This window comes from Leptonychotes weddellii, chromosome 5, assembly GCF_054177405.1.
Source record: "Leptonychotes weddellii isolate Sample4059 chromosome 5, ASM5417740v2, whole genome shotgun sequence".
NCBI classification, from domain to species: Eukaryota; Metazoa; Chordata; class Mammalia; order Carnivora; family Phocidae; genus Leptonychotes; species Leptonychotes weddellii.
Window position 1 is genome coordinate 97,613,953 of NC_138373.1, and position 27,492 is coordinate 97,641,444.

The 27,492-nt window shown below is 36.9% G+C and overlaps 1 protein-coding gene across 5 annotated transcripts in view; it reads left to right on the plus strand.

Annotated features, from left to right (window-relative positions):
• The window catches only part of TMEM117 (transmembrane protein 117), a 484,811-nt gene that overhangs the window by 257,251 nt on the left and 200,068 nt on the right, over positions 1-27,492 (plus strand). For 2 of the 5 annotated variants that reach the window (XM_081821521.1, XM_081821522.1), the window contains exons 4-5: positions 3,158-3,257; positions 7,296-7,346. The exons of 1 other annotated variant lie outside the window; for it this stretch is intronic. In XM_081821521.1, the coding sequence (XP_081677647.1) occupies positions 3,158-3,257; positions 7,296-7,346 (151 nt within the window). The remainder of the gene's footprint in view (positions 1-3,157; positions 3,258-7,295; positions 7,347-27,492) is intronic. 2 more of the 5 variants (XM_081821523.1, XM_081821525.1) reach the window with 1 other exon arrangement.

A 27,492-nucleotide genomic window follows, 5' to 3' on the forward strand; every position in this document is an offset into this window, starting at 1 on the left:
TACTAGTTATTTCATAAATTGTGCTATCTCATCTTCATTGTTACCATAGCATTCAGTACTCACCACATGCCCACAGTTCAGATCTTACTTTACCACTGTTTCTATGGTTTAATATACATAGATCTACCCATACCATATAGAAAAAAATATGAATAACTTGGTTTGCTTCCTTAATTCACACAGTAAGCAAATATTTATTGATAACATACTATATGCAGGCGGTGCTCTAAGTGCTGGGGAATCAACAGTGAAAAGAATGGCCACAGTAACTTTCTGTCCTTTGGAGCTTATTATCTAGTTTTAGACATTGTTTTTTCTCTTGATTTTCGATGGTATAACCCTGTTTCTTGACATCCTAGTAGTTTTTAAATGAATGATGGTTGTTATGTATAAAAGTGTGTAGGGGACCTAGATGTTATTTTATTCATCCCGAAAATGTTCACTCTTTCCTCTGTTAGATGGGAGGAATAGAAGCTGATCACCTTAATCCAGTCATGGAATGGAGTAGGTAAGGACTGATTCAGTTTCAGTAAGGACCCATCCATCTCTGGTATTCTCTAGCCTCCCATTGCTCTGTGTATTCTCTTGGGCCATTCCTTCTGGCAGGTTCTGAAATACAATAGTCTCCTCAATGTGGTGAAATTGCCAAACCTCTGCTGTGCTTTTCAGAGACTTTCTGCTTAGTCTCTTAGCCTACCCCCTGAACATAATTCATAATTTGGTAAATGTCTTGAAAGTAAACCCAGCTGTGTATCATGCCTCCTTCTGGGCCCCTCCAAGATGAGGATCTTGGTTCCTTAAGTTCCTAATGTTTGTCTCCCCAGCTCACTGAGACTCCTCCCTGCCCAGGCAAAGCCTAGATTCTCATCCTCTTGCCTTGCATGCAGAATCAGCAAATGTCCCCAGAGAAAATATAGCTAATGTTTCCACAATTCCCTCCAATCTTATAAATTGGTTTTTCTAGTTCTCATTGCTTAATCAGCTTTCAGGTTGTTTTAAGCAGATTTTATGTTTTATTTATATTTTTTAGTTGTTCTTGGCTGGATCATTAATCTCCTGCAAGCTTATCCATCTCATCCCTATTTTTAGATACTGAAATTAGAGAATGATGTCTTCTCTTAGACATACCTATATTATCACAAGGAAGGTACCCTGAAATTTCCACCCTAGCTCAATGTATTCTAGAACTAATTGGCAAAGTAGGCATGTAGGGATCTGTCATTGAACACATCCTTCAAAATAAGTGTTATTGAAAGAGCTGGACAATTATGAGAGCTGATACTCTAAAGTATGCTGAGTTCACTGCCCAAGAACTGTTCACCGGTAGTGCTACTGAAGGGACTAAGACCGAGCTGTCCAAGTTAACTTGTGGACTTTCACATGGAGGCTGCTTAGATTGGTGAACTCAGTGGGAGTCCAAGACTTGAGGGTGACTCTGACGAGCTGCAGCTTCTGCATACTACTCTTGGCTTCTGTTATGAATTATCCTCAAAGGAAATAAGTATGGATCTTCATTGTCTACTAAAATACTGGGGAATAGAGTAGATAGTCTTTGTGTTTTTTTTTTATATCTCACTAACCCTTGTAGGAAGAAGATATAGCATAGTGGTTAAGTGTCTGGATTTGGGAGTCAATCAAATTTAGATTCAAACCTTGTCCATTTCCTAGATGCTTGACCTTGAGAAAGTTGTAAAAACTCTCCAAAGCCTCAGTTCCATATCTGTGAAACAGGAATAATAACACATTTCATTGTGCTGGCATGGAAGCTGTTGGAGACACTGTATTTAAAGTGCTTATAATGGTCTCTGGAATATTGTAAGCCAGCAGCTTAGTTATTTTGGTTATTATGGAAACCTATGGAATAGAGACTCAGAATTTTGAGGTGAGATCTTAAGATTTTTATAAAGATTTTCTAAGGTAGGTGAATGAAGGATGTGGAAAAAAAGTGCTTTTAAGAATTCATATGTTTATTTTTGTTAAGTAAAACTATTTAAATATTTGTTTATTTTATGGATAACAAAACTATAAGAAAGAACTCCAGGAAAAGAAACAACTGAATTGGAGATGATTTACCTCTCAATGACTTAAAAAAATTATTTCTTTGTAGTTTCACTAAATAACAAACGTATCATTTTCTACTGTGTTTTGTTTTAAAGTTAATCTAAGAAGAATCAAGGTTAACTAATATTCTAAATTGTACAGGTGTTATCATGTTGAAGAAAAGGAACAAAATTTAAAGTAAAAAAAAATCTGAGTAAAAAAAAAAAACTTGAGAGGGAGAGAGAGAAAGAGAGAGAGAGAGAAATTTGATTCCTAATTACCATTCATTAGTTGTGTGGTATTGATTGGGCAAGTTAAATGATCTCCCTGTGTCCCAGTTTTCCTGGAGAAATTGTACAATGGGAAAATAATTCTTAGATTTTCTTGAATATCAAATGAGGAAAAGGAAATAAAAATTACATGCAATAAGCATAGTCTTGTTACTTGTATTTAATGATCAGTTGTGCCTTTGAATCTCTCTTTGGACCATGAAGAACATGAATTGGTGTTATAGGAAGCAGAAGAATTTGTGATACAAAAAGAGATGAAATTAAATCTGGTTACTGTTATTTAAGTAATAATTTAAACCACATGTATTTGAATCAAATTTTATGTTTCTTTATTCTGTGGAAATTTTCTGAAATGGACATTTTTTGACCATTATTCAGGTATGATATTGTATCCAAAGCCTAGACCCAGTACCTCTTCAATAGTTCTGAGTCAACAGAACTGAAGGAAAAGCGAGCTTTTCTCTTCCTTTTCAAGTTACTCTAATTCAGGAATTGTTTCCACACTCTGCATACCTGAGTGAGCATGAAATGATGCCTTTACTGAGTATTTCTGTTTGATTTTTCAAAAACTGTTGTCAGTCTTACAGCTTGAAAATGAAATGCACATGGTAATTGGTAGAGCCACAGTCAGTCTTCAAATCTAATTGGAACTGACCCAGACACCCTCAGAAGTCTTCCTAGCCTTTCAGATCTGTAAGCATATGTGATGAGACAAAGGCAGGAGAGCTTGTTGAAAGGGAGGGAAGTCCCTTTGCGTGTTGCTGAACCAGAACGCTTTGATATGGCTCTCTCAGTATGGACAATGTCTTGTGTGTTTGTTTCCACAGAGCATATATCATTACAGACTATATGGGCATCCGAAATGAAAGTTTCATGAAATTAGCTGCGGTAGGGACCTGGATGGGGGACTTTGTCACAGCCTGGATGGTAAGAAATTTTAACTTCACCCATTTCAAACATTAGATGGAGGAAAACTTTCATAATGTTGGATAGACACTACTTTTGAAGGGTTTAGAGCAAGAGAGTTACTTCTCTCTTGAGTGGAACAAATTCATGAATACAGATAAATTTAGAGATTGTATGCAATATCTGTTTACCTTAGGGGAAAAATTAATGCAACTATAATATGAATGAATGATGGCTGTCCACCAGGAAATATTTATTTATAACATATATACCTATCTATCTGTATATGTATGAGTATACAAACATACATTCATAACATTAATAGAAACTTCCTTGTGAAGTTCTAAATAATTTTGTGAAGATTATTGTTTTTGACATGTGCAGTTTTCAGGTAAGGAATGTTGTCTGGCCTGTCTCAGAAGACCATATGAAATATTTTTAACAACTGTTTTTTATTTAAAAATTTTTTTTCACAACACATCTTATAATATTTTATTAATTTATTTTAATTTAATTTAATTTAATTTTTTATTTGAGTATAGTTGACACCCAATTTACATTAGTTTCAGGTGTACAACATAATGAATCAGCATCTTTGTACGTTATGCTATGCTCACCACAAGTGTAGTTAGGGCTCTTAAAATAGTTTTCTACATTTATTTTCCTCATTGAACCTATAAAATTAATGTTGCATTATTAGTTATTATTATTATAAGCCTGCAACAAACAGACAAACCATATTTCATGCTGAGTTCATCTGTCAAGAGAGTAACTTCTTTTTTCATTTTTTGTTTTCATTAAAATTTTTTTGGGGGGCGCCTGGGTGGGCTCAGTCAGTTAAGCATCTGCCTTTAGCTCAGGTCATGATCCCAGGGTCCTGGGATTGAGTCCCACATCAGACTCCCTGCTCAGTGGGGAGCCTGCTTCTCCCTCTCCCACTCCCCCTGCTTGTGCTCTCTCTCTCTGTGTCAAATAAATAAAATCTTTAATTTTTTTTTTATTCAGGTATAGTTAACATACAGTGTTATATTAGTTTCAGGCATACAATATAGGGATTCCACAATTTCATACATTTCTCAGTGCTCATCAGGATAAATGTACTCTTAATCTCTTTTGTCTGTTTCACCCATCCCCCACCCACCTCCCCTCTGGCAACCACCGTTTTGTTCTCTGTATTTAAGAGTCTGTTTTTTTGTTTGTCTCTTTTGTTTGCTTTTGTTTGTTTATTTTGTTTCAAGTTTTTATTTAAATTCTAGTTAGTTAACATATAGTGTAATATTAGTTTCAGGAATAGAATTTAGTGGTTCATCACTTACATATAATACCCAGTGCTCATCACAAGTGCCATCCTTAATACCCATCACCCATTTAGCCCATCCCCCCACCCGTGTCCCCTCCATCAACCTTCAGTTTGTTCTCTGTATTTAAGAGTCTGGGTTTTTGTTTGTCTCTCTTTGTTTGTTTGTTTTGTTTGTTAAATTACACATATGAGTGAAATCATATGACATTTGTCTTTGTCTCACTTATTTTGCTTAGCATATACCCTCTAGGTCCATCCATGTTTTTGCAAATGACAAGATTTCATTCTTTTTTATGGCTGAGTAATATCCCATTATATATATATATACCACATCTTCTTTACCCCCCAAAAAACCAAAACAGTAATTCAAAAAGACTTTTGCTCCTCTTTGTTTATTGCAAGATTATTTACAATAGCCAAGATATGGGAGCAACCCAATTGTCCATTGATAGATGAGTACCTCTGTTTTAACCATTGGATTAATTAAGTACAGTATGTAGCTGGAAAGCTCTAGGTCCTATAAGTTTATAAGAGAATCTCAGAGTACAAAGAGCATAACTCTCATAAAAATGAAACCTGTTAATCTTTGTTGATACCTCTCATAAGTGCAGTTAATCGTAATTGGCTTTATTCATCCATTCACTTGTAAACGAGAAGACCTACCAAAGGAAAGGATGCCCTACCTAAACAAGACTAGGCAGGGACATGCCCCTACAAATGTGTTCCAAATACTGCAGGTAGATTGTCACAACAGTTACTGCCCTTTCTATGGAGAGCTTTGTGTCTTACCTAGAACAAGTATTTTCGGGGGACAGGAAACAGTTATATCTTAACTGGTACTACTGTGATCATCCTGCAAGAGTATTAAGTAACTACCAAAGGGTTTGTGTAGCCCATTTTTAGCCTCGTCCCACCCCTGTTCAATTTTAGAATGTTAATAGAACAAAGTACCAAATGCATCCCATTCCATTAACTTTAAAATCTAGATTTGAGAAGTGATTTATTTGTAATCACTAGATATGACAATTAGAATAAGCCAAACATCAGGGTGCATGGCTGACTCACTTGGTTATGCATGTGACTTTTGATCTCAGGGTTGTGAGTTCAAGCCCCATGCTGGGTACAGAGCTTACTTAAAAAATAAGAAAATTCTAAAAAAATAAAATAAGCCAGACATTAAGACCAGGCTGCCTCATGTCAAAAATTTCTATTTCCATTGGGAAAAACTATTTAGAAGGAGAACCAAACAGAAAATAATTTCTCTTCTAAAACTATTTCCCTTTTAGGAGGAAAAATAGAAGGAAGACTTTAAACATGTAATTTCCATGAAATATGAGGTGATACCTTTTGAAAAATTTCTGCATTAACTATGGATTGTGATTTTTTTTTTTTACTCCATTTCATGGTGAATCTGCTTAATAAAATGGAAAAAGGAATTCAGAAATTTGGATTCTCTGACCTTGCTGTGTCTGGCATGATCTTCCACGAATAATATGCAATCCTCTGAGCCTCGGTTTGCACATTTCTTTAAAGGGGCTAATAGTTGCTATTCGTGTTATAGGTTTTCTATGAAGATGAAGTGTGTGGTCCTGTGATGGGACTTCAAATGCTGCAGTGCGAGGGAGACATAAGTGCTTTATTGCAGCTGTTTATGTTCTTCCCAGCTTATCTCAGGCTTGTGGTCTGGGGTGCCTGAAGTTTCCTTCTGGTTGGCAGTGCTAGAATACACTCTAAGGCAGTGTGGTCCATTACTTCCTGAATCACATGCGACACTGCCCCTGATCAGAGTCGGGAGAAGCACCAGAGCACATCACCAGAACAGCAAGCCCGAGGACCTTACTCTGCAGTTTTCAGGCTCAAGTCCACCATTTGATACAGAAATCATTTTCTTTCCCATGATGACATCATTATTTTTTGTGGCCCAATTCTAAGCCCTTCCCAGAGTTTCCCTCAAGACAGTGTTTCCGAGACCATATGTGACTCTGCCCCTATTTACTGGTTCTATTTTTTAATTAAGATTTTTTTTTCTTTTGAATCATAATGTAGGGTCCAATTTCTAGGGCAGCCCTGAGAGGCGAATGTATGGGGCAGCTTTGACCGAAGACCTTTACCTTTTCTAGCTAGATTTCTACTGTGCACTCATCTGCCCTACTCTTGTGGTTTAGCAGAATACACATAATTCCACAGTGCAGCTGTGGTCTTTCTGTCTCTCTGAGGTCTGGCTGACCTTCACAGTTTCTCCTGAATTTGCTACTGTAATGCCTTCTATTTTTACTAGCTAACCTGATAACTTTTTACCTTTGTCAATGCTGCTGATTACTACTATGATCAATACTTCCAATACCACCGAGGTAGGACTGGATTGAGAATCAAGAAAACTGTGTTTTAGGTTTAACCCAGCAGTGTGATCTTAAGTCACTTCTCCTTCTGGGGCCTCACATGTTTTCCTTTCTGTAAACGGAGAGAGAATCCAAAGTCCTTTTTTGCTTATGTTACATGAAATGTTGACCTTTCCCTGTTAGACACAGAGACAGAAATGGCAAAAGAAACAGAGTGCCCTCCTGATTTAAAAGTACAGTCACACAGGGAGGCTTCCCAGAGCACATCATTTCTATTCCCATTTTTATTCACTGACTAGGTGGTAAGTTTCCATATAAATATTTATATGTCTACATATGTGTGCAATGATAACATTTTAAAAAATAATAGTTTTCCTCATGAGAGGAGTCTAAGGAGCTTTGACCTTCATTTGTCTATAGAATTCTCATCATGAAGTGAATATCAATGATGAAGGTGACTGTCATGGAAAAGTAAGTGACTATTTACATTTCCAATAAAAGTGTGCCTTTTAATGTATTTCTGAAATGGAGAATTTTTCTTTTATGGAAATAATTCAAAACTTCCCCATGGTTTTAAAAGGCACACCGGGACTGATGCAATCCCCAGGCATGGCTGATTTCAACCGATCGGACAACTGTCTTTGCTCCTCACACTACAGAGCATCAAGCTCTACTAGGTTCAATTTCCGAGGCAATCCTGACTATTCTTAGCTCTGTGGGATGCTTCATGCAGAGGACAAAAAAATATATTAAGTCAAGGTTAAAGTTACTATTTTTTTGTCAAATAGATTTTTAAAAAATTTAATATAAAAGAAATACCTAAAGTGATGGGTGTTGTCATTCAGCACTGAGCTGGCTGTTCATGTTGATAGGAGCAGAGAAGAGCTCTGTCATGAAATTTGCCCACACTCTGCCGTTGAGCGAGGAGCAGAGGGGTGTTGGCCCATCCTATAGCACATGTCTCTAGTTTCACTGACCTTCCTTCAGAAGACAAAGATCACAGGCTCTCCTCGGGTCTAAGGTGGCAGGGGATGCTGAGGACAAAGATGGCATTTGCTTCTGCCCCTCATTTAATACCAGAAGGAAAAATCACTTCCTGTCTCTCTGTACCTACCATCTGTTTTCCCCAGCCCCTACTTGGTCCTGCTCTAGTGGCTTTTCTAGCAGTAAATGGTTATCTGGCTTATGATAGTGATAGGGACATCAGAGTCCAGGTTTGAAGTTCATGGTTGCGGGAAGGGGAGAGAAGGGTGCACATGAAGTGAAGTCAAGGCCTGACCTAAAGAAGATAATGACATGGTAAAGACTGAAGGCATAAAGCATTTTTCATCATAACACCATATATGGTGTGTATCAAATCCTAATACTCATAGGACCTTGGTTGGCCTTGATATATTTTTCCCGGGATTGTCTGTGGACTTTTGTGTATATATGTGCTGCTACTAGCAAAGCTTCCACCATAAAGAGATGTCATACATACAAAAAAACAATTTCGTTGTTTGCCATTTGGCTTTACCTTTATTTCATGTTTTTATAGTGACCATTTGTTTTTGTTTTTTTTTAACTGTGTGTGATTTTAAGAGACTTTATTTTTTCTTCTTGAAATTCAGAGTTCCATTAGAGCTAGACAAACATAGTCAATATGTTCACGTGGAAATGCCTTTAGATTGATAAAATACAGCCTCAGTAGTTTTAAAATTTAAAATTTGCTTAATTATCTCTATTGAATCTAGCAAGAATATGATTTTTAGAAAAAGAAAGTATTTTTATATATTTCACCCTTCTATTTTAATTGTGCCTGTTTCATATGTAAATGCTGCATTATCCCTCTAAATATTTGAGTGACAGATTTTGCCTTCTAATTTTTCACATATTTTCTTTGTCTTCAGATTGTGTAATTCATATTTATATTGCTATTATCTTTGTTCCAAAAGACTGTTTAAGAGGTAAAGCTGAAAGCTCTTCTTTACCTCATTAGAAACTTCTTGAGGGGAGTTCCAGCATCACTTGTGGTACTCAACACAGTACCAAGCATGAAATAGATGCTTCAGAAATCTTTATTGAAGAATAAAGAGATCCTAAGAGTACATATGCATTAAGTTCCATTTCTTTTTCCATTGTTCCCTTTTGTGACCCAGTGTCGTAAAATGGACATTCTAGAATGCTGAAAAGGTGGGGGGAGAACTAGATTGTTCAGAGTCTTCCCATCCCCCTGCCTCCCTAAGCCTGATAAGCCTGTTTCCATAGCCAGGAGGACACGTGCTTGTAAACATCCTTGGATGGAAGTAATAGATTGTTGATGTAATTCTCCCAGAATTGTGATGTATTCTTTGGGTCTAAAAGGCGTTCTTAGATAAAACAAAGATGGAGCTCCAGAGATCCTGCCAGAGGGTTCCTTGAGTGGTCATAACTGCTATCACTGGCATAGTTTTGCTCCTGGCTCTGGCGATGGAAGGAAGGAAGCTAGGTTGAGATATATCCCTTCAGCCACTTAAGCAGAGAGCTATTACCACATAAGACAGAAATTGGTTACACTTCAGTGGACAGAGGCAGAGAGAATTAAAGAATGGTGTATGCTTGAGAATAATTTCTATTCCTGAATTAGTATTTATTTATTTATAAATCTGGAACAGAATAAAGAGAGGGAATATTTCTGCAGCTTTGAGAGTAAACTATTCCTTCTGACCTAAAGGTAGAAAATGTGAAATAAAATTTATAATTATATATATATACTAACTTAAAATTTGGCAAGAGTTTTTATTGTTGTTCTATGCTTATTGCTTATTTTCTATTGTTGTCTCATGTTCCTAAGGGAGGGCTGTGATTATCTCTGTTATTTTCATATCACCAAATTAATAATAGTTTATTTAGTTCAACATTTTCTGTTATACACCTGCCCTTATTTTGTGGACTGTTTTGCAAATGCTAAGTTTGTCAGTGAACAATAGCTTATAATATAACCGACATCATATCTAGCTTGTTATTCTGCCTGGAATTGAGCTTGACAATTCATATTATAATCAATGCCAGTTTTCTAATTATTTCTCTTCCACTTAATATCAAAATGGCAGAATAAAAAGCATAATTGAATTGATTTGGTATCTGAAATAAGGTATCAGTAAGAGCTTTGCTGAATTTAAATAATGAAAAGGAATTTACACTCTGATAGATGGCGTAGAAGGATCAGAGTTAGCAAACTCATTGAGCAAGTGTATATGGCAAACAGAAGGACACTAATGAGGTATTTAACCACTGGAGCTGGACTCAAGAACCTGACATTCCTCTGAGTTTTTATCTTTTGCTCTTTTTCTCTGCCTGTTCATTGGAGCTAGTTCATGACTTCAGTTATCTCTGATTGGTCAACCCCATATTTGATAAATCTGTAGGTTTCATTTCATTATTTTATACAGTGCAAGTAGAAACTGGATCAAGAATTTAATGAGGTAATAATATATTCTAGCTATAAAGATTCTGTGTTAAGTGCGATTCCTAATAAAAGAGCATGCATCACAGATTTGGGGGCACATGATTTGTTGAGGAAGTGCTCTTGAGAGAAACCGGTAGGGAGATGAGAGAAGCAGGTGAGAAGTGGGGAAGGAGGCAAGGGAAGATGTGGTCACTATGGTTGCAGGGAAAATCTCCCCTTGGCCTGATCCACTGGGTGGGTGTTATGTTCTTGGGGAATAGAGTGTACCAGAAGGTGCAGAGAATCTGGGCAGGCACCAACACTGACTGCCACACAGACAAAACCCAAGGACATTAGATTTAATAGTAACTGTAATTGTCAAAAATTATTGCCAGTTCATTTGGCCATTTGATCGAAACAAAGAGCATAAGAGAAGAATTATTTTTTACATTTCCTTTTTATTCATTAGAAAATTTAGAGCCAAATATGGTCATTTTACTTTTGCACATATAAACATTTTAATGTCTCTATAAATACTTTAGCATTGTGTTTCATGTTCCTTCAAAATAATAAGTTCTCACTAAAAAATTAATAAGACAGGAGAGTCTAACCTATTTTCAGAGAGCATCACAAATGGTGATCAAGAGTCTTAATTTTCAGGACTCTTGGGTTTTTAAAGTATTAACAATCTGGCAAGAAATAAAGGATTTCTGAGTGAAATAGGTTGTAGCACAGAGACGTTTAAGAATAGAAGCACAAATTCTGGCTCTGCTCCAACTCTTCTAAATTCAGTGTCTGTAGGAAATCCTATAATATGTTATAGGTATATTATATATAATTTATATTCATTTATTAAAAATTTATGGACTATATTATTCTAAGTATGAAAGGCATCTGCGGAAGTGTACTGAATTGAACCGTAGTGAGATATGAAGACATGACGGCCATCGCTCACAGAGAGACAATCCCACTAGGGGCAGGAGATGTTTCCTGTTCATCTTTCCCATTCCCAATTCAATTTCAGCATCTTTCTGTTCCATTATGCTTTATTTCTATTACTTGGTTTATACTTCCTCGAGGCAGGTGAGGAAAAAAGGGTTGTCCACACATTCTTTATGATTTTCCTAACATAATGCTCCACACCTTAAAGCACCATTGATCAGTCATTTTTCTTGAAGTTTAAATAAAAGCCAGGAAACACTGATATTTATTTTTCCCTTGAAACTCATAATACAATGAAGTGAATACTGTTTGCTAATATCAGCATAGATGAGAACCTCAGAAAAGAAGCTAGGTGGTTTTCTTTTGATGAAAGTAATTTTATAAGTAGTTGGATTATTCCCCTTATAATTTTTTTTTTAAACTTTTATGTAGTGCCTCTTCTTCTGGGCCTACTGCTATTTGTGTGTGTTCGTGTGTGTGTAAGTTTTCAATTAGTTTCCAAAATCTTCAATGCTTCCTACTACTGTACTATCCTGCCAAGCTGAATAATTTTCTTAGGAATATTTAATCACAGATCTTAATAAGATGTGGAACATAGACATAGAAGTTGGTTTGATACTTTTTTTCCCAGTGTGTCAATAAAATCTGTTGAATTTTGTCATTAGTTAGGGCGAGGGGAGTGCATATCTTTTTAGGTGCTAAGTGATAGTACATCACATCCCAGCCAAACTGTTACTTTTAAATTTTAGAAAACTCAGCCATTTATTCCTATTCCCTTTTGATAAATATTTCTGGGACTGGAAGAAAGCAAAGAATAATTTTATATTATGCTATCATTAAGAGAAATACTGCAGGGGTGCCTGGGTGGCTCAGTCGGTTAAGTGTCTGCGTTTAGCTCAGGTCATGATCTCAAGGTCCTGGGATCAAGCCCTGCATCAGGCTCCCTGCTCAGTGGGGAGTCTGCTTCTCCCTTTTACTCTCCCTCTGCTCTCTCTTAAATAAACAAACAAACAAACAGATACTGCAATTCTTGGTTATTTAAGTGCAAAGTTTTGTTTATATGAAATTGCTATCCTTTAACAGTTGTTTGTCCCAAGGATTTTTAGAGCACTAAAGATTTTTATATTCACAGTGTATGTTGCATTTGTAGTTAAATGTTCTATAAACATCAAAAAGAAATTTATAGCAATGAAGTGCCTAGTACTTACGTTTCAATGCTTTAAGAAAGCTATTACATCATGTTTCAAGAAATTGAAGTATTTAAGTGAGCGGGGGAATATTTTGATAATGAATGGTTAAGTAAAATCATGTTTGGCATATATTCTTCTCTGTTCTTACATACCTGAAGGCTGATTGGGAAATAAAAAACTTCCTTTTGCCCTGGCTGGCAAAATATGTTAAGGTTTTTCCCAGACCTGGGCCTGACTCCCTCCAGTATCCTTCACTAGTCTATCTAGTTGCTCACTGAACATCTTAAGTAGCTTTGTGAACATGATATTGCACAAGGTAAGGAGTCAATCAAGCATACGATAGTAATGGTACTCACAAGCTAAGTATAATATCAAATAAATGCCTCTGACATTTCCAGATATCAAATAAAACATAAATAGGTCCACATCGGTAGTTTCTTTAATACTCTAGACCAGGGCTCATTGAAAGAAAGTTAGGACACCGCATGTGCCAACTTAAAAATTCCAAATTGTTCTTGACTTCTAAGCAGAGAATATATGAGAAATAATGCTTAAATGAGTCAGGCGCTTGAGATGAAACAGGAAACCTGGAGAGAAGCCATCTGTTTTCACTGAAAAGAATAGCACCTCTCATAAAGGTTTTGAAATACATCATAAAAGATACTGTGAAACTGTAGCTATTGAAGAAAAATGAAACCTAATAATTTTCAAGTTCTGACTACTTTTTTCTTTGACTTGTGTTATAATTATCCTAATTTCTATTTGGCATTTTCAGTTTCAACTAGAGGTGATAGAATCAATAGAGGATTTTTGGCAAATTTAAGTGTAGATTTAAAAAAATGCATTTTATTTTGCTTCAGCAAAAAATTAGCAAAATGAACCAATTTTCTGCCTAACTAGGTGCTAGATATCTAAACTCATTCATTCATTGAATGAATATTTGTTTACATAGTGACCTTATAGTTTATTATAAAAGCTTATTATTCTACTGAGTATTAAAAAGGGATGAAATATAATTAAAATTATATAATTGTTGAAATATTTATTTACTAATGAACAGATTGATTTTACTATATTGATATGGATATAAAATGTCTTTTTCAAGACCATTTAAAATTCATTTTTTTCTAAAATATAAAAATAACATATCCATGTATATTAAAACAAATTTCTTTTACAAATTATTTTGATTTTATGAACACTTAAAAAACAAGCATACTAATTATTCTTGATACCTATTAATATATTTTTTTAGCCCTATAAGGTAGTGTCATTGGTATCTGTCTGAAATTGTTGACACTTCTAATTGACTATCTCTGTAGATCATAATATTTTTGAGAAAATACTTTCTTTAGTGTCAAAGGACCTGTGAAGCTCATAGTATATTCTATTAAAATGGAAGATTGTACAAATTCATTTTGAATATTTTAACCAATTTTGATGCTACAAAGCTATGGACCTCAGTGGTCTAAGGTCCTTCTGAGGGTCTCACTCACATACCCATGAAATCTATTCACTTAATAAATATACAGCAAGCTCCTACAGAATAAGAACAGGTAAACATTATGACACATTAAATATGGTAAAGATGGTTATAATATCATTGCATTTAAAGTGACCTTCCTCCTCCTGAGGAACCCTCCTTCAGGCCTTGCCTCAACCAGCCCCTCACAAGAGTCACTGGGCTGGCAGGGGCTTGTGCCCTGTGGAGTTGTTGTCCTATATCCTTTGGTCTACTAACATCTTCCCAAACTTCTTTCAGCATCTTAAGTCATCAGTCTGTGGTGAGGTTTTAATGAGTGACAGTAGCTTTCTGTGTTCAACTTGCATAAATAATAAATACTGGAGTTGCAAATTCAAATGCCCTGAGGGCCAGACCCATCTAGTAAAAGTGTGAAACATCTGGCCTGAGATAAAAGGTGTGTATGGGGTGGAGGGGGGAGCTATGTTGAATCAGAGAGCATATTCCCTATGAAGAGGTATCCAGAGTCATTTGGTTAAAAAAAAACAAAACCAGGAACGTGAAGTAGGATGTCCCTTCAGCACTAACTCTGCCCACTGTTCCTCTGTTTTATGCTTTATAAACAGGGAGCATTGAGCTGGAAACTGACACATGCCAGGAACGTTGAAAGGTCAGTGTGAGGAGTGAATCTGGGGCAAGTGCCATTCTGGAACATCTCCATCACATCTCATAAACCTGTGTGTCCTCTGCAGGGTTGGCCCTCCCTCTTTGTTATAACCTCTGTCACACAGAGGAGACAAGAACTCCCTGCGTTCTAATCACAGCTGTTAAGAACAACCAGAGCCCTTGTTCCACTTAGCACTCATTCCACCCAAACAGTTAAGGCACAAGTGGGCAAAGAACCCCAAAAAACCAAAACCAAACAAACAAAAAAAACCCCACCCTGTTTTCCTAACACTTTCTGAAGTGTTAACGAAATGCTTGTTACTGCGGTCAGATTAGCCACTACCAGCAGGGGCACCAAGAGCCTGAAAACTCATGCCGTGTTTGTTGACTGACTGACTAGCTGTGCCTTTCTGAGGGAAATGATGTGCAGATGAATACTTAATGAATATGCACTGTGGAAATCTTAAACGAATATAAATATCATTAAGGTGTCAGTATGTATCAAACTCTTAGGCCGTTTCTTTATAGGCACAATGAACCAAGCTTATTATTTAGTGGATTGTCCCACTTGCTTTTTTACCTGAATTTCATAAGGCATTTTTTCCCCCAAATTTGTCTTTACATTGGAATTACCCAGGGAGGTTCAAAAGCAATATGCCTGAGTCCTACTCCCCGAGGTGGCTGTTTTGTTTGTCTGATTTGGAGCCTGGGTGTTGGAATTTTTGAAAGGTTCACAGAGCTTCTAATACATGGGCAAGTTTGGGACCATTTCTCTCAGATGGTTTTAGGAAGTTTAGCATGGGAATATTTTGACTTATGTTATGGGGTCATAACCATCCAGTATCAAAGCTGAAGGGAAATCCGGGGGAGGAATCTTTTGGTGTCAGGAGACTACACAAAAAAGAAGCAGGAATGAAGGCAATGAAGGATGAGAAGGGGGGCTGGCTTCCGCAGGACCCGCACATTGCCATGAGGCCATGCAAGTGTTCAGTAAAGTTTACCTTGCCCCCAGCGCTGACTCCAGAACTTAACTTGAGTTCCTTACAGAGCTTTGACTGTGGGTTTCTTCTTTTTTTTTTTTAAAGATTTTATTTATTTGACAGAGAGAGAGAGAGGGCACAAGCAGGGGGAGCAGCAGAGGGAGAGGGAGAAGCAGACTCCCCGCTGAGCAGGGAGCCTGATGTGGGACTCGATCCCAGGACCCTGAGATCATGACCTGAGCCAAAGGCAGACGCGTAACTGACTGAGCCACCCAGGCGCCCCTGACTGTGGGTTTCTTCTAATACTTACAATAGAGTCCCCTGGAAGAATGCCAGCCTTGCTGTAAAGTTGACCAGTATCCCTATGCCTGGGCTTGGGCTCTAATTATTCAATTATTTGCCTCTCCAGTTATCAGGACAGCTATGCCCTCACCTCTTTCCAGCTCATAATACCAAGAACAGCTTATAATTTTGCCTATTTGAATATAGTGTCATTTCCATAAACTTCCTTCCAACCGACCATCCCTCCCACCAGCAAACGACCCTCTCTCCCAATTCTCCATGTGCTTTAATTTGATTCTTTACCTCTCATTGAATGTTAGTAAGTATTGCCATTCACCCAGGAGGTGGCTTACTTTTCATATTATTACTTAGTACAGCTATGAACTGCTGTGAGATAAAAGAGTGCGTGGAATTAGGACAATTAATATTGTTAGTATTACTTAATTTAAAATATTACAGTGTTGCGCGGCGCCTGGGTGGCTCAGTCGGTTAAGCGACTGCCTTCGGCTCAGGTCATGATCCTGGAGTCCCGGGATCGAGTCCCGCATCGGGCTCCCTGCTCGGCGGGGAGACTGTTTCTCCCTCTGACCCTCCCCCTCTGATGCTCTCTCTCTCTCTCTCATAAAAAAAAAAAAAATTACAGTGTTGCATAAATGAGAACACCTTAAAATACAGTTTGCAATTTGCATTTTCTGAATGAAGAATTTTCACTAATTCTAACATCTTTTTATTTTCACTGTGCTGTCATTCCCACATGAATATGAACTAACACCAAGATTGTATATTCACTATTTTTCATAGCAAACAATTTAGGTGAGGGTTTTTGTTTTTCTTTTTTAATGAGGTCAGTTTTAAGTAGGTCACTCTAAATTATAAATATACCTGATGTTAATGTTATGTCGTTTGCCAGAATTTTCACTGCTTATATGCTAAGTGAGGAAAATTATATTAAGTGAGGAAAATTCACAATGAAAAGTTATACTATTTAAGGAAAACTTACACATCAACTATGCTTTCCAAAAGATGACTAGCCCATCTTGAGTGTATAAAAAATAGTCCCTATTTATTAAAATAAGTCTAAAAAGTAGTGTTGAAAAATGCTGACTCTTAAAATATAATCTTGACACAAAGTAGGTAAATTTGAATTTTTAAATGCCGTTCAACTTTGTCTCATAATTTTTCCCTTCTGATGGGCCCTGAGTTCCAAATATTATTAAAGTTTCTCTACCACTGGGCGCCTGGGTGGCTCAGTCGTTAGGTGTCTGCCTTTGGCTCAGGTCATGATCCCAGAGTCCTGGGATCGAGCCCCGCATCAGGCTCCCTGCTCAGCGGGAAGCCTGCTTCTCCCTCTCCCACTCCCCCTGCTTGTGTTCCTGCTCTCCTTCTCTCTGTCAAATAAATAAATAAAATCTTTAAAAAAAAAAAGTTTCTCTACCACTATTTGAGGCAAAAATAAGACATGAATTTCAATAGTTTCCTGACCAGACGCTTTTAGTCCTGTTTATTTTAGTAAAGTCCAAGTGGCAGATGTGGTTAAAAGACTAATTTTTTATTCTCTAAAATAGATTATATGCAGGAAAACATGAAGGGGGTAGAGTTTGGGCCAAATATAGCATTCAAGATGCCGACTTGGGAGCAGATGAGTGAAGATGACATTTTCCTAGTCAATGACAATTATCAGGAGTCTCTCATCTGCTGTGTTTTCACAACAGTTCATTGACTTGTCTATAAAAGTAAAGCTTGGGGTCAATTAAGGTATGACAACAAAGGAATTCAATAGCAAACCCAGGGTAATCATAAGATAAGGTAAATGTAGATTTTAATTCCAAAGTTGGAGAAAGCAGCTGTACAAGAACAACTTTTGATGCGAAGTGGATATTGACAGAAGCTCAGATCCCTGATATTTCAGTCCTGTTCATTTGTCAACATAAAGGCAAGATAGAGTCTTATGGGATTAAGCAAACTCCGTGGCTAAAAATATAGTTTGACATTTCTTGAATGCACTTGACAAGACTCTACATAGAATTACATTAGTATTCTTTCCAGCTAAGAGAAGATTTTTAAGGGAGGCTGAGTTCTTTTATTCAAATTCAAATTTAATCCTTGGTTGCCATGGCATCCTAAAAAAATTAATCATATATTGTTGAGTTTTAAATGTGGGGTATAGGGTGTTTTAGTACAGATGGAAAACAATAAACCAGAAATGTTTATAAAAATTAAGTTGCATTTGGGAACTTAAAAAAAAAAAAAGTAACAAGGCCTACAAAGAGCCAATTACAGAGATTCTACACAATAGGAAAAGTGATTATTGACCATGCTGTCAATAGCTGTCAGTGTCTGCCTTGCTCTTTGGCGTCCTTGCTGTGGTGCAGCTGACTGACAGATTGTAGCTAACGTGCAAGTGGAGAAGAAAGGTGGTGAAGAGGACCAAGGGTCGCATAATACAAGATGCCAGCAGTCTGCGAGACTGGAGTGTTGCACATGGGACAGAGGGCACTGGTCAGAGGAAGGGATCTGCAGAGAAATCCTGTGGTCACTGGGATGATTGGGATCGGGGGTGGGGAGCAAATGGAAAACACTAAATGGAGAAAGGATTGGATGGAATTGTGTAGGTCCTGGGATGACACTTGAGCATGAGGGCGGCAAGTGTTGGCAATCATTGTTAATCACCAAATACTGTAGCTCAAGTAATGGAAGGCTGGTACCTGTAGAGCTCCAGAATGTTAAGTGCTTCTCTTGAGATGCAATGTCTGTTACTGCCTTAACATCCCTGCCTTCACTTTTCCTTCCCTTTGAGAAACGTCATTTGCCAGCTTGTTGGACTCTAGCTCTTGCTCTGTTTACTTGCAGGAACAACAGACTGCAGTGTCCAATCATATTATTTACTCTTTAAACCTTTTTTTTAAAAAAAAACAAAAACAACTGCAGATGGTTTAGTTCTCTAAAACAAATGCAAAGGTGTGAATGGTTAATCAGGCTGAAACAATCACAGAGCTGTGCTTTTGAAAGCTTACCAAATGCCAGCCTTACTTTTGATGTGAACATTTTTTTTTTCCTAAAGAGGGGGTCCATAATTTTTAATGAAGGCTTTGCCCATTCATGCTTGAAATTCATGAGTATAATGTGCAGCCAGATAATAACAAGATTTGGTGTCAAACTGTGAGGCATATAATTTCTGCATGCCTATGAATTAGCACTCGATACCCTAAAATATATTTCCTGTTCTCCCTGAACATAGTGGTCAAAGTAAAAATGCTGACAAAATTGTTATTAATTGGTTTGTAGCGTCATTGGAATCATCAACATAATGAACTTAATTGGGCTGGTTCTTGAGGTACTAAAAGTAACTTGAAAAAGGAATTGAAGTTATCAGATGCCTGGTGAGAAACAAAGTGCTGATGTGGAAATGACAGAGCAGGCACAGAAACAAATGGAGGCAATTTAGGATAATGCTCATCTCCACCCAGGTTCCTAGTTGCAGATCAGAGAGCAGCTGAAAGCACCAAAGCCCTGGCCAAAGGAAGACATAGAAAAGTGGCAGATTGTAAATTAGCAGGACCCTGCCACTAACCTGGAAACAACATGGCGTTTCCTGAAGGTGTTCCAAGGATAAAAATAAGTACTGAGAATGTGTCGATGTCCAAGCCACTCCCTGGAGTAAGGCTCATGCATTTGTAAGCAGCATTAACTCTTTTGAATCACCAAATCAATGAAGTGTCACTTTACTGAACATCTAAATTATTTTGCTTGTGTATTAAGTAAATTATATATGTGTTTATTTATAAATATATATGCACAAAAATTTATACATATTTATAAAATTCATATATAGAAGAGTATATATAAAAATCCAGGTTTTTCCACTTTTCCCTCTCCTTTCAAAAATTTTATTTTTTTAAAGATTTTATTTATTTATTTATTTGACAGAGAGAGACACAGCGAGAGAGGGAACACAAGCAGGGGGAGTGGGAGAGGGAGAAGCAGGCTTCCCGCTGAGCAGGGAGCCTGATGTGGGGCTCGATCCCAGGGCCCTGGGACCACGACCCGAGCCGAAGGCAGACGCTTAACGACTGAGCCACCCAGGTGCCCCCCAAAATTTTATTTTTAAAGACTTTATTTATTTCTTAGAGAGAGAGAGAGAGCGCGCATGAGCTGGGGGGAGGGACAGAGGGAGAAGCAGACTCTCCACTGAGCAGGGAGTCCGAGGATGGGGGGGGACTCCATCCCAGGCCCCTGGGATCATGACCTGAGCTGAAGGCAGACGCTTAATTGACTTAGCCACCCAGGTGCCCCTCAAAAATTTTGTTTTAAAAAACAAATGATAAAAGGAAACGATTGGTTACAGTGCAAAATAATCCATCTATGAAGCTTATTTTAAAAAGAATGCTATTTATTAAAAATTTGAATTGTACAGAACTTTACAGGAAAACAACTACTGAATAATGTAAAAATTGAGTAATATTGGTAATTTAAAGAAATTATTGTGGCTGACATATTAACAATAATAACATATAAAATTTATTGACCTCCTGTGCCAGAACCTCTCTTCTAAATGTTTTAAAGCTATACATTTATTTAGACCCAGTGCTGTTAGATGTATTTATTATTATTCCATTTTACAGTTGAAGAAACAGAGGCATTGTGTGCACAGGGTTACCTAGGTATTAAGTGATTGTAACCAAGAGTTTTCATGAGCCTTGGGTAATGGGATTATTATGGATATTGGGTAACACTTCATTCAGTAGATTTTTCCCTACTTAATATTTAATATAAATGCACCTTAATCCCTGGAAGTTTGTGACTATAACTGTGTTTTGATAAAAACGTTTCTGAAGTTTGTTGCATGTGTCCCTATCTTATTAAACAAAAAAAGTAAGTTAACCTTTTACTTATTGTGAAAATTACTGTGAAAATGATACCGAATTTGCCTAGAGCTGGGTTCAAATCTCAATCCCGTTACTTAAGAATTATATGACCTGAACCTTAGTTTCTGTATTAGTAAGTGAATTCATACCTACATTCTTGTAAATTACTTAGCATGAAACATGGATCATGGTAGGCTGTCATAAATGCTAGCTATCATTATTATTTTTATGGCTCCCATTTCCTTAAAAAGAAAGTGAGGATAATGGGATAATGTCTACTTTATAGGGGCTTTGTGACTTAAATCAATAGAGTTGTGTAAGCTGACATTCTAAATGTGTATGTATGCATGACATGTCCTACACAATGCTTAGTAGTTAACATTCAATAAGCATATAGATTAAATGAGTTAAAATGCAGGCAGAGCACTTAGAAGAATGCCTGGCACATAGGAAGCGCTTGTTACATGATACAGCTATTGTGATTACTAAGTATCATTTAGTTTCCATTCTTTACTTTGTTGTGCTGTTATAGTTATTCCCTATCCTTGTTGATTTATGGCTATGGTAGATTTATTCATTTATTAATTTGTATTGAATGCCTCCTTGTGCCAGGTGATGTGTTAGGTCCTGATCACCAAGATCCATAATTTGGGAAGTGAGAATTATGTGGTGAGGGAAATGGTGAGATCTGCTATACATGTTGGTCTGAGGCATCTGTGTAACATCGGGATAGAGGAATACATCAGGGTAGTCAGCAATTGGATATGGAAATTAAATTGGGCTCTATACAGTGATTTGGGAATCATCAGAATTTATTATTTGAAATCACTAAAGAGAGTTTAAAGAATAAGAGTATGCTGTATGGGCATTCCAGAAAATTGAGACATTCTGGAGAACTACATATAAAATTAACTAAAAGATGAAATTGACAATGAGTAGTCAAAGTCATTAGAAGGGAACCACAACAACTTTGGGTACTGCCTGTGGATAGAGCATTTGTGGTCCACTCTGGCCTTCAAATGCCCACTTACTTTTCTACAACAATTGACATAGTGTTTCTTTTTTAGGCCCTCATACAAACTTTGGGGTGGGTGCTGCTTCCTGGTCCTACTTTCCCCACTTCCTAGAATTCCTCTGAATGAAGCAATCTGAGTTCTTTTCAGGAGTGGCAGTTGGCATCCTGCCCTCAGGGTACATGTTTTTCATCCTTCCCCAGAGCTGAATGATGTTGGACAAAAGAACTCATCTCTGATCTTTTCCATTACAGCTCCTCCCTCATCTGTCACTCTACCTGTCTCTTAGCTCTTCAGGATCTGACCAAGTGCATATCCATGAACTGGCTGCTTGGGCTTGCCTTGTTCCAAAAACTTATGTTGCCAAAACTTAACTGCTTTCACAAGTCGCTACTATATCTTTTTTTTTTTTTTCCTTTCTTCCTTCCAAATGTATCTGTTTACGATAGCATTAAGTTTCAATGAATGAATACCTGAATGAGGTTATGATAGTTCTCGAACTGAATAAAGACGGATCATGCAGTGGCCCTTGCACTTGTCCCACTGAAAATATTTCTGCTATCATCTTGTTTCCATTTCATAAAGGTAGGCTAATGTGTATTGAGTTGTGTGGCCTTCTGCATGGGTGTTACACACTTGCCTTTCTCAAAATTAATTATCAACTCAAAGATAAGGGTCCAAATAGCCTCTTCCAAGTGATTTTGTACCCTAGAAAAAATCTTCACTGAAAAATCTACACTGATCAGTGTATTTTGACTGGTCAACAGCATTGGGTAAATGCCTGTGGGTAAATCCTGCAACCCCAGCCTGTGGAGCAAAGACACCTCCTAGCCAAACTCAGCCCTCTTTTTTTGGTTCACTTGAATGTCTTTTGAATAAGGCATTTGCCATTTGAAGAAATGCACTGGAAAACTTTAGCGATGGCTTGCTGTAAAGCTTACATATTTATTCTTTAGAAGAAAGAGAACAATTTAGCAAATTTATAATGTTTGCATTTTAACAGAAGTCTAGATACCAGCCACATTTAAGAAATAAGATTAAAATTCTTCAGCAGTGAGTGTTCATTTTTAAATTGCTCACAAAAGCTTTGCGTATACTCTTAATACCTTCTGCCCACAAGATGATTTCATGACATAACATTTAGGGACATAGCTTAAAAATGCTCTAAAATCAATTTTTTTTTTCAAGATGACCTCTACATTTATCTAGCAGTAGTACAGAATTTCTATCTTTAGCTAAAACTGTATTTCTGAAATGATGTTTACTGAAGTTACAAAAAGATAATAGAATCAGTCAGTAAATAAATTCTTATCTTTGCATGCTTTGCCTTAGAAGCAATAGGTAAATGTGTGACACTTTGAAAGCACTAAAGATTCTTGATACTCATCAGTTTTATTTGTGAGAAATTATAGCTTTGAACATGAAATGAGAAAAATTGGCCATATTTTACTTAAGCCAGAATGATAATTGAAAAAACTATTTCACGGACTCCTCCTGGAATGAAATAGGAAACGGTGAGCATCATCCAAATGTACTAATTTCAAGCATTGTTGGATTGTCATTGATTAGCCTGTATTCAGAAATGGGATCCCTAAAATGTAACATTCTAGGTAGCATCCTGATTACTTCTTATGTTTGAAGACAAATATATCTAATCTTCTAATAGCATTTTGAATTATTGAAGCCACTCATCATAATACTCCAAGTCAACTGGATTTTTTCTTAAATATTCTCTTGTCATTTGGCATCGAGCCCTAAATTGGAACAACCTCTTGTTTTCCCCCTTCTCAGATGAGAGGGATCCCAAGTTAATTCAACTGGTTCCCCTTGATACTGGGGGCATGGGATAGGAGCTAGGGTGCGATTGGGCATAATGCCTTCTCTATCCCCAGTGATCCTTGAATGAGTGGAATACACACAGTGGAATGAGAAAGACCTGAGAGATAGGACCAAGGGGCCAAAACATAAACCAGAGCCATGGAACCATACCACTGTGAGGGACTGGACAAACGTCCTGGTCAAAGACCACAGGATGGAAATACAGAACAAGAGTTTTGAAATGGAGAGAATAACCTAGGAATATGCCTTAATCTCTAGAGCATAATGGGGAGATTTCTGAATTAGGGAGCTAGCAATCTTAGCCTTGGTAGGGTGGGCAGTTGAAGCAGAAGATATGAACACAGTCACCCTGTCAATATTCTGAGAATCGCTTAAACCATGGTCTGGATGGTATATTTTAACCATATTCATGGTTAGTAGCACTAACACCTTTAGTTGAAAGAAAAGAAAAAAGTGAATCTATAGAAATAAATGTCTTTGGGAAGAATAATTTTGGGAAAGTAATTTTTGTGGAAGAGATGAAGTTTCACATTGTGCTCGGACCAGTTAAGCCAAAATCAACTTGAATCTCTTTACAATGAAGTCTTTGGGGTAGAGCCAGCCTGAGCATTAAAAATGCTTGCAGTTTGGCAAGTTCAGTTTTTATGGGGTGAATTATAGAAGACTGCTCTGTTTCTAAATGGATAAATCAAATTTTCTAAAATAAACATGTTTTACTACTAAAGTGGTCATGCTGCTATAAGCCTTACAGTTAAAAGATTATATTTATTAGCCCTCTAGTCAGACTCTTACGTTAACACAAATTTAAACATTCTGCAAAATATTTCTTATTGGATGAATAAGAGAATTTTCAGCACAGAATTCTCTAAGTACTCTGTCTTTGAAATTAGCCTCCCTACCTGAATTTGCAAGGCTTCTTATCAAATATGAAAATAGCTTAAAATATAACCAGAGCCTGTCAAGATTTAAAGCCTGTAATTTTTTGTTCCATGCTAGTATTTTATGTAGCCCACTGTTGCTCCTACTATATGTTTGTTGAATGCATGCTTTCTTTATAAAGATTGCCATCTCTCTCATAGGCTTTTTATATCTTTCTTCTACTTTACTTTCCCAGAAGTTTGCGATCCATACAATAGAGTAGCTCCTGCAGTATTTTTTTTCTGCATGTATTTTTGTCTAAAATTATATACAGTCAAATGTACTTTATTATGCTAGATATTAATTTGTTGCATATCATAGTGAATATCTCCATAGATAGTTCTCTGGTCAAATTCTTGAGCATAACAATACTGAATGCATTGTAGCCCTTTTGGATGTATAGAAGTTGTCTTTTATTTATTTTTATTTATTTATTTATTTTTTTAAAGATTTTATTTATTTATTTGAGAGAGAGAGAATGAGAGACAGAGAGCACGAGAGGGAAGAGGGTCAGAGAGAGAAGCAGACTCCCCGCCGAGCAGGGAGCCCGATGCGGGACTCGATCCCGGGACTCCAGGATCATGACCTGAGCCGAAGGCAGTCGCCCAACCAACTGAGCCACCCAGGCGCCCATAGAATTTGTCTTTTATTAAATGCCCCTCCTGCCAGAGACAAATTCAGTTTTTCAGATGCCTAGGCACACCCCTTTTGTCCCAATGATATTTGAGATTTGAAGTGTAGAAAAAATATAAACTAAGGAATTGAATTATTGGGGTTCTAGTTTTCAGCTCTGCCATTTCTGATCTGTGGGGCACTGAGTAAGTTACACAGCCTTGTTGAGTCTTAGTTTCTTCCCCAGAAGAGTAATGAAAATGATATGTACATGTACACATTTCTGAGGTTGCATTACATAATACAGGTCATAGTCTGTATAGTACAGGGGTGTAGTAGCTCAGACCCTTGCACAGTCAGAACTAAAATTATTAACTTTTGAAAGTTCCAAACAGTTCTTTTATTTCCTAACTTCCTATAATAAGTTAGCCCAGGTTAAAAAAAACAAAAACAAAAAGTCTTGGACCCTGCAGGGTTACTCCTTATGACTATTTCCACCCCAAAACATTTTATTTGTATAAGAGATATATGGGTGTTATTGAATCAATGGAAAAGAAAAAAGAAAAATTCACTCCTTTTGTCACCACCCTGAGAAAACCATAGTTAACATCTTATTTATTTTCTTTTAAGAATTTCATGCATTTGTACATTATTATAATTACATTTCAACATTATATTCTAAATTCCATCCATTAGCTTAATAACATGAGCACTTACTCATTGTTATTAAAATCCTTTCAATGGCTGCATCATAACTCTGTGTGATCATAACCTAGTTCAGTTAACCATTCTTTCATTATTAAGCACTTAGGCTCTTCCTACTGTTGTATTATTCTAAATAAGAATGCCTATTGTGTGTGAAGGTTTTTCACTTTTTTTCATGTTATTTTCTTGGTAAAAATTCCTCAAATTAGAACTTTGGAACCAAAAACTATGTACTTAATTTTTTTTATTGTGATGATAACACAACATAAAATTTACCATTTTAACCATTGTTAAGTGTACAGTTCAGTGACATTAATGATTCAGAGTCTTGTGGAATGACCGCTCATCTCCACAGCTTTTTCATCTTTCCAAAATGAAACTCTGTATCCATTAAATAATAACTTCCCATTCTCTCCTCCACCCAGCACCTGGCAAGCACCATTCTAATTTCTGTCTCTATGAATTTGAGAACTCTAGATATTTCATATAAGTGGGATCATACAGTATGTTTTTTTATTACTAGCTTATTTCACTTAGCACAATGTCCTCAGGGTTCATTCCTGTGGTAGCATGCGCCAGAATTCTCTTCCTTTTCAAGGCCGAATAATATTCCATGGTGTGTATGTACCGCATGTTGTGGAGACATTCATCCACTAATGGATATTTGGATTGTTTCCACCTTTTGACTAATGAATACGCATCTATGAGTATTCGTATACAAATCTTTCTTCCAGTTTCTGCTTTCAGTTCTTTCCCCAGAAGTGGAATTACTGGATCATATGGTAATTTTTCTTTGTTTTTTGATTCACAACTGTACTGTTTTCCACAGCAGCCATGCCATTTTACTTCCCACCAGCAATTCACAAAGGTTCCATTCTTGCCAGCAGTTTTTATTTTCATTTGTTGTTGTTAGTGAATGTCATCCTATTGCATGTGAAGCGATATTTCTTGTGGTTTTTATTTTCTTTTCCCTAATGATTAGTGATGTTGAGCATCTTTTCCTGTGCTTATTGGCCATCTGTAGATCTTCTTTGGAGAAATGTCTATTTAAGTCCTTTGACCATTTTTAATCAGATCATTTGTTTTTTGTTGTTGAGTTGTAGGAGGTCTTTATATAGTCTGGATATTAACCCTTTATCAAATATATGATTTGAAAATATTTGCTGCCATTCATGGGTGGCCTTTTCACTGTTGACAGTGTCCTTTGATACACAAAAGTTTTCATTTTGATGAAGTCTAGTTTATCTGTTTTTTTATTTTTGTTGCCTATACCTCAGATGTCATATCCAAGAAATCATTGCCAAAGCCAATGTCACGAAGCTTTTCCCTATGTTTTCCTCTAAAAGTTTTATGATTTTAGTTCTTCTATGTTTAGTCTTTGATCCATCATGAGTTCACTTTTTTTAATGAGTGAACTTTTAAAAAAAAATTTTATTGTTATGTTAATCACCATACATTACATCATTAGTTTTTGATGTAGTGTTCCATGATTCATTGTTTGTGCATAACACTCAGTGCTCCATTCAGAACGTGCCCTCTTTAATACCCATCACCAGGCTAACCCATCCTCCCACTCTCCTCCCCTCTAGAACCCTCAGTTTGTTTTTCAGAGTCCATTGTCTCTCATGGTTCATCTTCCCCTCCAATTTACCCTCCTTCATTCTTCCCCTCCTGCTATCTTCTTCTTTTTTTTTTTTCTTAACATATAATGTATTATTTGTTTCAGAGGTACAGATC